The sequence below is a fragment of the Equus quagga genome, chromosome 1 (assembly GCF_021613505.1).
Source record: "Equus quagga isolate Etosha38 chromosome 1, UCLA_HA_Equagga_1.0, whole genome shotgun sequence".
Classification (NCBI taxonomy): domain Eukaryota; kingdom Metazoa; phylum Chordata; class Mammalia; order Perissodactyla; family Equidae; genus Equus; species Equus quagga.
This window is the reverse complement of record NC_060267.1, coordinates 92,394,742-92,411,620: the sequence shown is the minus strand read 5'-3', so window position 1 is coordinate 92,411,620 and position 16,879 is coordinate 92,394,742. Positions and strand designations below refer to the sequence as shown.

General features: G+C 40.2%; 1 protein-coding gene across 3 annotated transcripts in view; it reads left to right on the top strand.

Annotated features, from left to right (window-relative positions):
* The window catches only part of SETX (senataxin), a 78,289-nt gene that overhangs the window by 57,383 nt on the left and 4,027 nt on the right, over positions 1–16,879 (top strand). For all 3 annotated transcript variants that reach the window (XM_046653467.1, XM_046653486.1, XM_046653477.1), the window contains 8 exons: positions 1,937–2,008; positions 4,673–4,822; positions 5,783–5,890; positions 7,995–8,182; positions 8,781–8,873; positions 10,547–10,711; positions 12,483–12,581; positions 13,679–13,766. In XM_046653467.1, coding sequence (XP_046509423.1) covers positions 1,937–2,008; positions 4,673–4,822; positions 5,783–5,890; positions 7,995–8,182; positions 8,781–8,873; positions 10,547–10,711; positions 12,483–12,581; positions 13,679–13,766 — 963 coding nt within the window. The remainder of the gene's footprint in view (positions 1–1,936; positions 2,009–4,672; positions 4,823–5,782; positions 5,891–7,994; positions 8,183–8,780; positions 8,874–10,546; positions 10,712–12,482; positions 12,582–13,678; positions 13,767–16,879) is intronic.

Genomic DNA, 16,879 nt, shown 5'->3' with positions numbered 1-16,879 from the left:
CCTCCTGCTGGGGCAGCAAAACAGGCTTCTTCCTCTTGGGTCTGCAGTTGACATTGTGTGGAGGGCATGAGCGCTCCCCCTTCTGACCTCCTGACTGTGTTTTAAATGAGGTTCCTTTTTCCAGTCATGCGCCGTGCAGCGGTTGTCTCAGTGATGGACTGCCTGTACGACAGTGGTCCCATAGAACTGTAGTGTGTAGCCTAGAAGTGTAGGCTGTATCATCTAGGTTTGTGTAAGTATGATGTTCTCACGACAAAATCAGCTAATGACACATTTTTCCGAATGTTTCCCTGTTGTTAAGTGATGCATGACTGTGTTAATTTTCACAACTAATAGGTACACAAACTAGTTGATGAGTATTTGGTGCCATTGTTGTGGAATGGGATAATTTGTATATAAAAATGTATACAAAAATGGTATGCCTTACATCAGGGGTTAACAAACTTTTTTTGAAAAGGACAATATAGTAAATATTTTAGACTTTGTGGGCCATATGGTCTCTGTTTCAGCTACTCAACTGTACTGATATAGCATGAAAGCAGCAATAGATAATACATAAACAAAAGATGTGCCTGTGTTCCGGTAAAACTTTATTTATAAAAACAGATGGTGAGTTGAATTTGGCCCACAGGCTGTAGTTTGCTGTTGTCTGCCTTATATTAAAGCTATATTGAATTTATTAGGTATCTTTTGGTTGTGAGTTAAAGAAACCGAATTCAAGTTAAGTTAGACAAAAGGGAATTCACTGGTTTATGTATCTGGGAAATCGGAGCATGGATTAACTTCGGAATAGCAGGATCCAGAGGCTCAAATGATGTCATTTCTCCACTCCTTGATTTGTTTTTCTGTGTGTCAGGCATTTTTTCTCCAGGAGAAGACAAGTGCCAGCATCTCTGAGCTCCCCACCATCCCAGCTTAGAAAACTCATAGGGAGGGAAGGTCTCTCCCAGTATTCACGCATCAATTCCAAGGAAGGACTCTGATTAGTCCCTGGATGTGCAAGCAGGTCTAATCCTTGTTTTTAAGGGAATGAGTGCCATGATTTACCAGGCCTGTGTTATATGCCCATGCCTGTGGACAGAGGAGTGATTGGGGTGTGATTGATAACCTCATTTGAACCCCTAGAAAATTAGTGGAGGAATGATGCCCCAAGGGTTGGAAAGCTAAACAAACAGAAATAGCATAGATGCCATACACTGGACATAACTGAATCTTACACAATGTTGAGAATTTATCAAATTAATGCTTACTAAATGGAGCACAGGGTGGTGGGCTGCTGGATAGTGAACTGCCATTCAAAAAGAGACCACCAGAGAAACTGGAATAGAGAAGTTTATTGCTCACAGGGCCTGGAGGAGGTATACCGCACGCCTCCAGGGGCCACACGGGGAGGTGAAGGCGGAGGGGATTGGGGCAGGTGCCTTTATAAGGTCCATGAGCAGAATGCTGTGGGGTTCCTGGGCTTGGGCGGGACTGGTCGATGCAAACCAAAGGAGCAGGTTTTGGTAAGCCCCAGGGGGTCTGCTCTAAGGGGCACGTAAGGGGCAGGCGCTGGGGGCAGGGGAGGCTGTTGACCCCCAAGGGCCGTTGGGGAAGTCACCTCTGGAACTTACATTTGCTTGTGACTCTGCTGGCTGCTGTCTGGGGCACGCGCCTGTATGAAGGGGCTGGTGTCAGTTTAAAGTCTCCGCAGGCCACTTGGCCAAACACGATGAATAACCGAGGCAGCAAGACCATGGAGCAGCTTGGCTAAACTCACAACACGCAGCACGTAGAAAGTGCACCAGGACTTTACTGGGAAAGAGAAAACAAACTGGATGAATAAGTTTTTCTTTGGTAAAGTGTAGGTTCACTCTTTTGAAATGTGAGCCAGTCCTTTGGAAGGATTTTTAAATGCTTGGTTTAATTTTAATGATGGCATTTTAATTTTTTCCAGAGGCAAGAATTAGATGAAAAAATTGCCAGCGTTTCAAAAGAAAGGCAGGAACTTGCTTCGAAAATTAAAGAGGTAGGTAGTTCACCTATAGCATTTTCCTAGCTTTTCCTTTTTCTTCTTAATTATGAAATAGGTCAGACAACCTATGAGCTTTTCTCAGTTACGTCTTTTAAGTTTTTATTATGAAAAGTTTAAAACATATACAAAAGTGGAGAAAATGGTATAATTACACATACATTTACAGTAGTACCCCCTTATCCAAGGGGGATACGTTTCAAGACCCCCAGTGGATGCCTAAAACCAGGGATAGTACTAAACCCTATATTTACTGTGTTTTTTGTATACATACATACATACCTATGATAAAGTTTAATTTATAAATTAGAGGAAGAGATTAACAACAATAACCAGTAATGGTACAGTGATAACAATATGCTGTAGTAAAAGTTACTGTAGATCTTAGCAACCTCAGCATATTTTTTCCCTTTTCTTATTATGTTGAGAACTTGTACCTTTTCGTTTAAAGGAAGCAGTTTACAGGCTTCCCTTCGGCGTATCTGAATTGCCAGCCTTGCTACTCTTGCATTTTGGGGTCATTATTAAGTAAACTAAGGGCTCCTTGACCACAAGCACCACAATACCATGATAGTTGATCTGATAACCAAGATGGCTACTAAGTGGCTAATGGGTGGGAAGCGTCTCCAGTGCACATCCGCCAGGGGTGATTCATGTCCCAGGAGGGATGGAGCACGACACTGTGAGATTTCATCGTGCTACTAAGAACAGTGTACAATTTAAAACTTATGAATTGTTTATTTCTGGAATTTTCCATGTAATGTTTTCTGACCATGGTGGACTGCAGTTACTGAACCTACAGAAAGCAAAACTGCTGATAAGCAGGGACTACTGTACATTTTTTTCTTTAGCCTAATGATGAATTCTTATCACCACCTGGGATTTCTAAGAAAGAGGTGATTGTAAAATATCTTTTTCCTTTTCTAAGTCACGGTAAGTATTTTAAAAAAATTCTCTTGTTAGGTCCTCTACTTCTCCCCCCGCCCTGCAAAATCAGTTAGGATCATTATTGTCAGATGAATACCTTTGTGTTTTCTCTATTAAAGAAAAAGAAAGAGAAAAGAAAATCGCATGTCTGAATTCAAGTGACAATGGCTGGGGTTTGGTATAAGAAAGTACAAGCACCTTTTTTTTCAATTTTGAGCTGAAAGTATAAACTCTCTGTAGTTGGGTTTTGGGGAATTTTTTTGGTGAGGAAGATTGGCCCTGAGCTAACATCTGTTGCCAATCTTCCTCTTTTTGCTTGAGGGCGGTTGTCCCTGAGCTAACGTCTGTGCCGGCCTTCCTCTATTTTTTGTTTTTGTGTGTGGGATGCCACCACAGCATGGCTTGGTGAGCGGTGTGTAGGACTGCACCCAGGATCCGAACCTGTGAACCCTGGGCCGCCGAAGCAGAGTACGCAAACTTAACCATTATGCCACCGGGCCAGCCCCTCTTTGTGCTTGTTTTTAATCATAAGAATCTTTCTATAACGTGTGACTTTTTCCCCAGTATTCTTTGGATATAAAAATATCAGCAAGATTTAGATTGATGGAAGCTAGGACGAGCCACATGTAGATGCTCACCCCACAATGCGGCTCTTACAAAACCAGTCGGGGGTCAGAGAAAGAGAGGGTGATACCAACCAGTAATGTTATTAGTATTTTTGAGCTGAGATTTTTCTCTTGAATGTGTTATTAACCTTCTATATATGGCTAAATACAGTTGAATTTAACGCATATTTCCATTAGCAGTTTATATAAATTAAAAATTATGTGGAAAGCTTTTTATTAAAATTTTAAATTGAGCCCCAAATAGTTAAAATTTAACAGTGAAGTCCGTGTTTATAGCTGTTCTGGGTTTTGCTGCTCATCACGTTGTTCTGTGAGCCATTGAATTAATTAGACTTGGCAGTTTGCCTCACTAGGCGGCTGAAAGAGAGGTAGGTGACAGCACCGGAGGGCCGCAGCTCCACCTCTTCCTGAAGCCTTGGAGTCCATGATTGAATACGTCATTTGTGCAGGGATGGATCATTACCGCTTTTCAGGAGCAGAAATAGATTAACTGGATCTCTCATAAGAAGATTAACTTCTTAACTTGAACACTCAGTGGTATACGCTGTGAGGCGTCCTTCGCACTTTCTGGCTCCGTCACAGTTTATTGTATTATGGAAGTGGAGCAAGGTGGTTTTTCTTACTGTAGTAGAGTGCTGTCAGTTTCACAGGCATTTTGTTGGTACTAGCTTTTAAAAAGAATGAACATTATAAACCTACAAACTAATGTAAAAACGTATGTTCAAGCTTAGTTTTCACTGGTTTTACTCAGATAATTGCTTCACAACTCAGTAGAATTATTTAATCTCTGCTTATTCTGATACCTGCCCACGTGCATCTGGCTGTTGTCATTATAACTACTTTGACCAAATCACTCCCTGAATAAATTTTCTTAATGTGCTTAAATCATGTTCCAAACGTAGACTGCACTAGGAAGCAGTGTTCCTGGTGTTGTCAGGTTATCTTGAATCTTTCTGCTGTTTTCTAGATTTGAGCTTCTTCCTAATGTTTACTAAATATTATTCTGTCACGTAGTAAATGGTGGATGTTTTATAATAAAAATAGGCCTATAATAGTCAAGAATTTATATACAAGTTTGATATTGATTAACCTTTATTTGTTCCCTTAGGTTCAAGGACGCCCACAAAAAACACAGAATAATATCATCTTAGAGTCCCATGTCATCTGCTGCACATTGAGCACCAGTGGTGGTTTACTGCTTGAGTCTGCTTTTCGTGGGCAAGGAGGTGTCCCCTTTAGTTGTGTCATTGTCGATGAGGTAGGTAAGCAGTCATCCATACAGCTTTGACTAGTGTTGTGAGGAGTAAGTCTTAGACGAACGGTGGCTGCTGAGATGTTGACAAAATGGTCTTTGTGCATCTGATTCTTACCTGTCATTACATGGTATTCTCTTATGTTGAAATACACTGCTAATGACTGATGATGGTTACAATTGCTTTTCTAGTATTGGGATTACAGTTTTAAAGATGCCTGATAATACCAGCAAAATCTCTCCCAAGGATTATCTAGCTCCTGCTTGGAATATCTATGGTTTACCTTTTGAAGCATTTTTAATATAACTTTGGACAGCTCTGAGCCACAATATTTTCAGCTAACGTCTTTTATTCCTAGTTCATTCATTGAGCAAACATTTATTGGGTACCTAGTGTTTGCCTGAATGTAGAGCCAAGAGACAAAAGAGATGGAAAATGAGATACAGAGAGTCAATTCAGGAGATTGAAGATCCAGTATCACCAAAATGAAAGAATAGAAAAAGTAGAAGTGGTGAAATAATTGAAGAAAATGTGATCGAAGAGAAACTTGAGGCTTGGAATTGAAGAGGCCTACTGAGGAATAAGAAAGAAAGCCAGGCAGGAGGGTGGGGACACACAGACTCATAGTGCCCCCAGGCATGGGCTCAGCAGGAACGAAGAGTGCAAACCTGGGACGTTAACATGACCGCCTAGCTTGTGGCTGGTTCCCAAGTGTTTAGTGGCTCCTGACTGGTGACTGACTTCAAAATACATGTGTGATATGTTTTTTAAATGAGTATTTGTTGGTTTTTTTGTTTTGTTTTCTCACCAAAGAAAATCTTTTTCTGTGTGATATTTAGTGCAGGAGAGAGTGTGGTACTTTTCTGAATGGGTAGAACTTTTGTGAATTAGATGAACTGTACATGGATAAATAAATAGCAAAGACAATTAAGAAGTATTTCTCCATTCTATACTTTCTTACCAAGGCTGGGCAGTCTTGTGAAGTTGAAACGCTTACTCCACTTATCCATCGTTGTAACAAGCTTATCCTTGTAGGAGATCCTAAACAGCTCCCTCCCACAGTCATTTCTATGGTAAGTTTTTCATATTCATATTGCTTTAAAGTGGAAGGCGCCGTTTGCTTGTTTTATTTTCACGAGGGGAGGTCTTTCTTGGATCATCGTCTCTTATTTGCAGGGAAAAGTAGGGAATGGCTGAGAAAAGAGAACCACTGTTTGAGTTTTAATAGTATAAGTCTCTGAAGATGTCCCATTGTCCATAATTACACTTAGGTATATGTGTGACAGGAGCAGTAAAGGGTCAGAGACCAGAAAACTAGAAAGATCATATTCCGCATGCTTTGGAGTTTTCCTTTGGGAAGGGCAGCGTACAGCTGTGTTAAGGGCTGTATTTCATTTATTTTCATAACATAAATGCCAAAACAATAATAAAAGAAAAACTTTAAGGGGAAGAATCCAAGCCTTCTGATTTATATTTAAATTTGTGCAAGTTTGAGGAAAACATTATAAAGAGAAATTATTTTTATAGTACATTTCAAGTTTTAGGATTCTGTACCCTATAGTGCAAGAAAATATCTCTGCCTCTGACATCCTCTGAAAGGGAAAGTGACAGGAAAAGAGATTATGAACTCTGCTGGTGGAAAGATCAGCACCTAGATTATGGTCCACTCCACTTGTTTTTTTTGTTTTGTTTTGGTTTTTTTTTGAGGAAGATTAGCCCTGAGCTAAAATCTACTGCCAATCTTCCTCTGTTTGCTGAGCAAGACTGGCCCTGAGCTAATATCCGTGCCCATCTTCCTCTACTTTCTATGTGGGATGCCTGCTACAGCCTGGCTTAATAAGCGGTGTGTAGGTCTGCACCCAGGATCTGAACCAGCAAACCCCGGGCCTCTGAAGCAGAACGTGCCAACTTAACCGCTGCACCACCAGGCCAGCCCCACCACTTGATTGTTTTTAATCTCACTAAAGATGGCTCCTAGAAATGCACTCCGGAATCAGGATGCAGTAGATGTTTGGGGTAATCTGAATAGGTCTAGACCATGGTTTTGAAATCTAATAAAATTTGAATATTTCACTAATACGTAGATTATTTGTGCAAATATAGAGTAGTGGTTACATAAACAGTCCCAGAGAAGAGGTCATTTTCAAAGCATTTTTTTCGGTCATGAGATGAATGCATGTTGTTTTTGTTGTCTTTTTCAGTTTGGAATTATTCACAATGGTAGTGCAGTTCTTCGACATCTGAGCACGCATGTGTGATCATGTTAGAGTGTAGCCTAGAAGCACACCAGTCCCTGTTTGAAAACCTGTTTAGCGGGGAAAAGCTGCTGCAGGTGACCTCATTCATGGGGAATAGTGAAGAGCCAGCTCTGTGTTGCGTTCCTTTAAGTAGTGCAGCGTTTCGAAAATTCACTGATTCACAGCTTCTGTCTTCCAGGGCCTTGGCATGTAGTGAAAGGGTTGTTGATAGGCCTCAACTTTAATGCCTGCTTTGATGATTGATTAAAAACAGCAAAAATGAGAAAACTCCATTAGGGCTTTTTAAATTATTACAGAAATATTATGGAAGTATTACAAAAATAATACAGGCTTATTGAAGAAAATTCAGAAAATAGTTCAAAGATTGCAGGTTGTAACCCATCATTAGGTTTATGAAATCAACTTACTAAGTCAGCTGTCTGTCACCTTCACTAGAGTATAAGTTCTGTGAGACTTAATCTTATTCACCTTAACAGTGTCTGGGGTCTGCTCAGTATATATTGGATGGATGGCTAAAGAAATTGGTCTTTAAAAGGCTCGTTTACAATGCCATTCAGTGTTTCTGTTTGTGAGAGCATGCCCCGGAAATAATTGTTAAAATCTCTGCTACGTTTCTTTGCTTCTTTTCCCGTGATTCTTTCAGGTAACCTCTGTTAGCCTCAAAATGGCTTCGGTTGTGATCATTCCCAAGGTCATCACTTTCCTAAGCAGTATGTGGGTTTTCTAAATAAAGACAAAATACCTCAACTTTTATAGTCAAGGGCCCGAGTCAGAAACATCATCTTTCTCTGAATCTTTGGTTGTTGGTAATGGCACCTAAACCTTGCCGTGTACAGATTAGAGCTCAGTAATAGTTTTTATAATAATGGGAAAAGTAAAAACAAATTCTGGGAGGTTTATTTTATTTTCCCCCTTTCAGAAGGCACAGGATTATGGCTATGACCAGTCGATGATGGCTCGCTTCTACAAACTGCTGGAAGAGAATGTAGAGCACAACGTGATCAGCAGACTCCCGATTTTACAGCTCACCGTTCAGTACAGGATGCACCCAGACATATGTCTCTTCCCTTCTAACTATGTGTATAACAAAAGCTTGAAAACAAATAGGTGGGTTCCATTCGTTGCTTGGTAGCGTATTTTACTTCTAGGTTTAGCTGCTTAGGTAGAATAGCTCTCGTACTATGTTCTTAAGTCTCATCATAAAAAGCATAAATCAAAGGTTTAATAATTTTTTCTTACTATAAAAGTGACGTTGATTGCAGTAAATGTGCAGATAAACAAAAAAAGAAGGTGGGGGGAGCCACCTATGTTATGCAACCCAGCAGTAATCACTGGTAACATTTTGCTATGTCTACTTCTAGTCCTTGTACTATGCATATCTTTTTTTACTTTTTCTCTTTTTAAATTTTTGGGGGAAAAAAATTACACCACACTCTACATAGTATTCTGTGGCTTGCTTTTTCACTTACTGTAATATTATGAGTAATTGTTATATTTTCATTACATAGATCATTCTCCCCAGCACTAGAATAGAAGTAAAATTCATTTTGTACCTTGCACTAAGACACATTTAACTAAAAGAAGGTCCTTCTGTCCCTTTATTTTCCCAGCTCCTTCCCTTCCCTAAAAAATATGGTAATAATAATGTAAAAAATATTTTTGTAGAAGTTGACTTGTTTTCTGAATGGTGGCTGCTTTTTTGTAGACTAACTGAGACCAGTCGGTGTTCGTCAGACTGGCCATTTCAACCCTACCTTGTGTTTGATGTCGGAGATGGTTCAGAAAGACGGGATAATGAGTATGTTCTCTTCCTTCAATCGCCAGTGACAGTCCCAGAATTGTTATCTTATTTTTGTTCATATTTATGTTCAAAACATTTTCCATACACGTTTCTCTACTTAGTGCTAGGGTACAATAATTTTCATTTAATAAGGTTGATAGCTTCTCCTTTTTTATCACAAATTACTGATATCTTTCTCTAGTGTTTCAGCCTTTTAATTCTTCTTAACTGTATAATAGGGATCATATTTCCTAACGTGGTAAGTGCTTGAGCAGATCCTTGTTGAGATCACAGCTGTGAGTAAACAGACATGGCCCCAGTGCAAGGCTATTGTGGTATAATAGAGGAGACATTAACCAGGTAATCACCAAGGGAATCCATTATTCCAGTTCGGTGAAGTGTTGTGAAGGATAACTATAGGTTCATTTGAATTAAGGTGTGAGACAGAGGGTGGACAATACTTAGATAGTGGATTGTGAATAAGGGAACGTGTTCAGGTGGTCTGTGAATGACAACAAAAAGAAGTGGTGGTTGCTGATTAGGAAAGGAGGAGCTAGGGCTCCTTGTGAGAGGGGAGAGGAGTAATAGTGTGGAGGCTCAATTTGTAGTGTAGGTACAGATGCCACCTCGTATCCTGAAGTCTGAGGAAATAGAAATTCCACCTTCGTATCATGAGAGAGCTTCAGAGCAGGTGGTCTCCCCAGCGAGAATCAGATAGGAATAGAAGTGGAGGAAGGGAACATTCACTGAAGAAGATAGAAATACAGAGAAGCAGTTGGCCAAGGATTTGCAATGCCAGAGGGATTGTAAAGGTTGTGGTGGGGCCTGCTGGAATGGAGCAGAGGATTGAGAACTGAGCCCCGTAAGTGTTAGGGGGATGGAAGGTCACAAGAGGAATGCTGACCTGAGAGGTGACCAAGGGAAATAAAGATTTCAGGGATGGAAGAGATAGCTACCTGACTGAGTTGTCTAATAGTAAGTCTTGAAGTTAGGATAGTGAGTATTTAAGGCTCGTAAAGTGAGGCAGCTAAAGTGGCCCAGGAATAAAGGTGCAGGCGCAGTGCACCCCCCAGTGTCCGTATGTCCTGCCTCTGGGGTGTAATGAGGGAACACATGCAGGTTGGAAGCTGAGTTGGGAGTGCAGGAGGAGGCCAGAGAGGCAGACGTTGAGGATATGAGTCTGCTGCAGGACCCCGTGTTGTTCATCTCTGGGGGCCGCGTCTCATTTAGTCTGTGTAGATGATGCCCCCTCGATTGTGTGGTGCATGGTCTGCACGGTCAGTGCTGGGGAATTAAGGGAAATAATACATGTAAAGCAGTTTTCTCAGTGTTTGGAAGACAGTAAATCCTTAATGTTAGCTAATTATTATTTGTGTCTTCATTACTATAGATACTTGTGTTCTTACTGTTGCTCTCCTTGTTTTAACCAATGAAGAAATTGGTACTTAAACTTTAGTTGACTCCAAACTCGAGTTTTCTCTCTCCTAACTTCATGTTTCACTTGGCACCTATATTTACTCATATGTGATACCAGTGGTCATTATAACAGCCTCTCTGAGTCACTGCCGACTGAATAAAGATGAGACCTACCTGTCTGCCCTTTACTGTTTGCAACTTAAGTTAGCAATTGGACTGCTGTTAGTTTTGATGTGTTGGTGATGGTTTTGTTTTTTTCTTTTCATCTTATTTAGCTCATATGTAAATGTTCAAGAAATAAAACTGGTAATGGAAATAATTAAACTTATTAAAGACAAAAGAAGAGATGTTACTTTCCGAAACATTGGCATAATAACCCATTACAAAGCTCAGAAGACGATGATTCAAAAAGATTTGGACAAAGAGTTTGACGGAAAAGGGTGAGATATCTATATTGTTACAGATATTCCCAGTTTTTCTGTTGAATTAAGACAAAAGAGGAGATAGTAGGAAAGAAGAAATGGAAACCTAACTCTCGGGAGTGGTCTTAGAGCATGGTAGTATAGCACAGGACACTGAGACGCTGGCTTCAATTGCCTTGTGCTGGGTAGGGAGTGGTTACTCTTGTAGCCTCTGTGGACAGAGTGCTTCCTGCCGCTTGGCAGGTTGTGTCACCGTTACACTTGACAATGGAATTGACCAAGAAACTCTCCAGGCCCTTCCCTTTAGTTCCATGATTTGTTCATCTGAATTTTAATTCTAGCAAGACTCATGAAGTCTCATTTTTTCTTGGAGTAAATTATTTAACCTTTTTTAGTGCCTTTACAGATAGGGTGAAGATCAAGTTTCTGTCTCCTTTTTACCTCAATGGTAAAATGAACATTAAATATTTGGAAGATCGTTAACTCAGAAGTTTCTTAACCCAGAAACACACAAACTGCCAAATTGACTCTAGAAAAAATAGGAAATTTGAACAGACCTCTAAAAAGAACAGAGATGGAGCTAGTAATCAAATACTTCCCAACCAGGGAAAACCCATGACCAGGCGAGTTCTGTCAAACGTTAAAATAGGAATTAACAGCAGTCCTTCTCAAGCTCGTCCCGAAAGTAGAAGAGGAAGGAAGACTTTCTGACTCATTGCATGAGGCCAATATTACCCTCATACCAAAGCCGTGGAAAGATACTACAAGAAAAGAAAACTACAGACCATTATCGCTTATGAATACAGATGCAAAAATGCTCAACAAAATAATGGAATATATCTGCTAAGTGTTTTGTATCCAGAATATATAAAAAGCTCATACAACTCAATAAAAAAAGATAAATAATTTAATTTTTTAAATAAGCAAAGGATTTGAATAGCATTTCTCAAAAGAAGATAAATAAATAGCCAAGAAACATGTAAAAGGATGTTCCACATCCTCACTAGGGAAATGCAAATCAAAACCACAATGAGATACCATTTTACACCCACCCAGATGACTATAACAAAAAAAAAAACCAGTAAATAAGTTTTGGTGAGGATGTGGCGGGGAACCCTTGTACATTGCTGGTGAGAGTGTAAAATGGTAAATCACAGTGGAAAACAGTTTGGCAGTTCCTCAAAAAGTTAAACATAAAATTACCATGGGACCCAGCACTTCCACTCCTAGGTAGAGACCTGAAGGAATTGAATACATTGTGGTATGTCTGTACAATCAAATATTTGGTCACAGAAGGAATCAGATATTCGGTCAAAATGTTACCTGCTGCTGTTAGCTGCCCCCAGAGATGCTGCATGCTGTTATCATGTTACCTGCTGCAACATGGAGGGACCTTGAGAATGTTGTGCTAAGTGAGGGAAGCCAAGTACAAAAGGCCGCATATTTTATGATTCCATTTATATGAAATTTCCAGTATGGAAAAATCTGTAGAGACAGACAGTATATTAGTGGTTTCCAGGGCCTGGGGAGAGGGGAAAATTGAGACTGATGGCTAATAGGCACAAGGTTTCTCTTTCTCTTTCTCTTTAGATAGTGGTGGTGGTTGCACAACATAGTATTCTAAAAACCGCTAAATGGTATACTTTAAAATGGGAAATTTTATATTATGTGAATTTCAATAAAAAAAGATAACCATGAAAAAAGTTCCTGAAAAATACTACTGTATAAATATGTACATTTAATACATAGCTTACCTTTCCCGGTAAACATGTTTCTCTTTTGTAAATAGGCCAGCAGAAGTAGATACCGTGGATGCCTTCCAGGGGCGTCAGAAAGATTGTGTCATTGTTACCTGTGTCAGAGCAAATGCCACACAAGGCTCAATTGGGTGAGTAGCTGTCACTGCTTTGTTTGCTTATTTATAGTCCAGAGTTAGATCTGTTTTTGATCACTGTTAGAGAACACTATCGTTCGCTTTATTTTCTTTTATAAAAACTTGTGTAGTATCCTGAAGCTAGCTTTCTCAAGTTGTGAGGTTTATCCACTGTTAGATTTGCTTCTTTTAGTCCCTTGTGTGTAAACTCACGGCACAGTGTGGATCTGTCACTTTGTTTAATAAGAGTGAAATAAATCATTGGATCAAGTGTATTTTGTAGGGGCGTGTTCCTCTCCCATGTTATGTGTCATAAGGTGGCTTTTCCTTGTCACTCTGTATTTTTGTGCTGTGGCTAAGTTTGTTAAACTTAGCTACTGTCAGTTTACTTAGTGAAGATGCTAAGGACACTGTAATAGGTGACAGAAAACTCTCATGAGTCTCAGGGCCTTGAGACTCTTACATAACTATGTTTTCCTTCTCATGAGAAGCAGATGAAATTTACAGATTGTAAATGTTTAATTGTTCTTAAAGAAAATAATAATTTATATCTGCCCCTATCTAGAGATAGTCTGCATATATAAATGAAGGCCAGTTATCTCAGGACCATTTTGTAAATAGTCCATTCTTTCCCAGCTAATTTGAAATTTCACCTTTGTCATATACCAGTTCTGTTACTCTTAAGCTCTTCTTAGATCTCTTGGTACATTTGTCTTAAGTTTGTATGTTTCTACGTAGTTTCCACAATATTTTAATCTCAAATATACTTAAACTTAAGGTAATTGATCTAGTATCGTATTTGTAGGATGTTTTTAAGGCTTAAAAAATCATACTGTTGAAATTTCCAGTATCTCATCCAAGTCGAAATAGGAAATTGACAGATACTTCACCTTGAAGGAAAGCACCAGGCGTTTTGTGCATTTACTGGTTTGGATGGGAATTGCTTCTGTGCCAGGTACCTTGTGTTGGGAAGAAGAGTGAGAAAGCACGGTGACTTGAAAGAAATAGAAGGATCCCAAGCAAAGCTGTCTAGCATATTGCCTGTGTTCCGCCTGCCCTGTATGCCAGGCCATTCTGTAGAAAGAAGTAACATTTTTTTTTTAATTACTTAGATTTCTGGCAAGTTTGCAGAGATTGAATGTCACCATTACACGAGCCAAGTACAGCCTCTTCATCCTTGGTCATTTGAGGACCCTCATGGTAGGTACATTCTTGGGGACTAGAGAACTCAAAAGTTTGCCTATTGTTAATTTGGGTTGAAGTCTTGTTTTTATTTTGCATCAAAATGGAAATGATTTCAGGGTTACAAAACAATGAGCCTCTTCTCCCTGGTCGTTACGTCCTCCAGCACCTTCTTCCTGGAAGCTTTTATACATACAAACCGCTCGCCCTTCTTCAGCTCAAGGCCCAGGGGTCCACAGTACACTCTCAAAATGACCTTTTTCAAACAGATCTACACCATAGGATTGTTGAGAAGATTTGAAAATCCACACATGCAAAGTGCTGGGAGGGTGGTTGGCACTTAGTCAGCACTGAGTGAATGTGGCTGTGACTGGCCCAACATAATGCCAGAGAGAGGGAGTTTGCAAGAGTTTGCTGGGATCATCTTCTCTATTTTGGCACTTAGAGCAGTCCTGCTCGTTCTCTCTCACCTGGGAGCTGAGTGGCATTAGCGCTCCTCTGTCAGCACAGATGCAGCTCTAGATGAGGTGGCAGGTTTCCGTCTTTGGTAGACGAATAGTAGAACTGAATTCGGTGACAGCACAGTCAAATAAAGTGTGTTTGCTGCTTGTCTCAGAGTTAGTCATAACTTTCAGTTTTTCTTATTTCTCTATTTAACGCATTGCACTGTTTATCTTAGAGGAGCTAACTTAGTAGCTGTCTCCCTTATTTTGGTCGACACCACTAGAGGGCATTCAAAGATAGTCTTTCTCATTGAACTGTTGCCTCTTCTGTGTTTGTGTGTCCCGTGTCCCTTTGAAAGAAGTTTTAAAAGCCGTGCCCCCTATTTTTAAGTTAATATTGAAAATTTTTTATCATAGTTTAAGTAGTGCTAAAGATTTTGTTTCTAGTGTATTATAAATACTGACATTTTAAAATAAAGCTATTAAAAATCCATTACATCTTAAATGAGTCTAGTGGAATAAAGAACAGTATTGGTACTTCTGCTTTTTGAAACTGAATTTCCATTTCTACTTGTTTAGGATAAAATTCAGTGGGGTAATTAATATATTTTTATAATAAAAGCCTTTCTGTTAATCTCACTATTATGCTTCTCTGCCACAAAAGTTTATATATAAATTGAAAGTTTAAAAAATTGTTTTTCATAGCTGTTTGAGGAAATTTTGTGAAGGGTGCACAAAAGCTCTCTGTACTTTTTTCTAATTTCCTGTGAATCTATAGTTACCTCAAAATAAAATGCTTTTTAAAACATTATTTTTCCTGTGACCATAGGATCTGAGCATTAAAAAATGCTTTGTCAATTGAATAACCTATTACAATTACTGTTTTTACACAGTTGAATGTTGATAATGTTTAAACCTGAAAAGTAACATGTTATTAGAGCTGTGTGATGCCCTGAATAAAGAAGCCTTCGTGGGCACCCCTGTTGGGACTGCCCCCTTTATTTGGCGGCCAGGAGTTTTTACGAGCCCTGGCAGTGCACCCTGTGGTCAGATTTGGTGTGGATGCGTCATTGTGATTGTGAAGGATGGAGTGGAGGGGCAGGAGAGCCCCGGGAGGACATAGGAAGCTGGGCTTTGGAAACTGATTCCCCTAAAACAGTCTCACATCCCCCTTCGAAAGTCTTTGTGAGCCGCAGGGTCACACTTACACAGATTCAAAGACGACTGACCTCTAGCTGTGGCACAGACATTATTATCTTCACTCTCAGAAGCCAGTGCTGTAGAGAGATTAGAATAGAAAAACTTGCACTCTAAACTTTCCAACTTCCTTTTGTTGTCCTTGGGACTTGTTTTTCGTTTTTTTTCTTTTTGCCCTTACAGCATGGAATCAGTGATTAAGGCACTTGGTTTCCTCTAGAAACCAAGACTAATAGTGCTTTCTCAACACTGCTTTTGTGCCCCTAGGAGTGGATCACATAGCGGTGTAGGTGCAGTAGACTTGGCAGGAAAGCAGCAAGGCCATCTGCTGTGCAGCCGTGTTTCAGCCCCCGGGCCAGCCTCTAGGGCTCTCCTGAGGGAGAAGGAGGTCCGAGTCCAGAGCCTGGTGCTGCCCCCTGGGCCTGTCTGGTCTGTGCCAGTCACTGGGCGAGCATTTTACTGAGGGCTTCTCTAAGACGTGCAGAAGTCCTGTGAAGTCAGCATTAGACCACAGTGTATCAACTCCGAGAAGCCGGTAATAGTACTATGTGTTACTACTTTATGTGCTGCTATTAAACTGTGACACCAACACCTTATTTTCACTTAGAATTTTTGTTGTATGTTCATTGAAGGGAGGACTCTTTTACACAGATTTTTATGTCACTCTTGCTTGTACGTAAAAGAGAAAATACAAACTATGTAGGTTAAGATATTCCTAAAAGTATTTCACTTTCAGAATCAAACACTACTTAATCCTTTACCGGCCCATAGTCACGAGTGTCCTTGTTCATGCACGCACCTTCCCCTGTGCGTGTCCTCAGAGTGCCCACCGTGCTTTCTGGGGTTTTCTTCCACCCTCTGATCTCCATTCTCCAAGTGTGAATGCGGGTGCTTTCTTGTCTATTAGGAGATGTCTGGAGATAGGTTTTTAAGGCAAGATCCTGGACTCAGTCTCTCTTTAAATGGTTTATTGACTGAAAGTCAAGAGGTTGTAGTTGCCTAGCCATGAATTCCTCAAGTATTAGGTACATGGAAACTGCTACCTTACTAAGAGGCACCCCAAATTCAGAAATGGTAAAATGTGAAAACAATGTGCATTTTAGAATCAATTAAATAAAATATTATTCCTATTTTACAGATGAGGAAACAGGCTCAGAGAGGTCAAGTGACTTGACCAAGGTCACGCAGGGAGTAAATACTCTGTATGCAGCGTCACTGCTACCCTCACCCACCTTTGTGACTAGTACAGGAGCCCACACAAGGGTAGCTATCCTTTTTCTTTCTTCTCTTTCCTTCAGCCTTTGTCTTTTTTTTTTCTCCTTCACGCCCAGTCTTCTTTCTAAAGAGGCCCAAGTTCTGATGGCTGTGAGGAAGCCGTTTAGTGCTGAGGAGACTCTAAAGGGGAGAGCAGAGAGATGCATGCAGCTGGGACTGCTCTCCCTTGGATGTGCCCTCCGTAACTGAAGCTCCTCCGGGAAGGAGAAAGTGGGG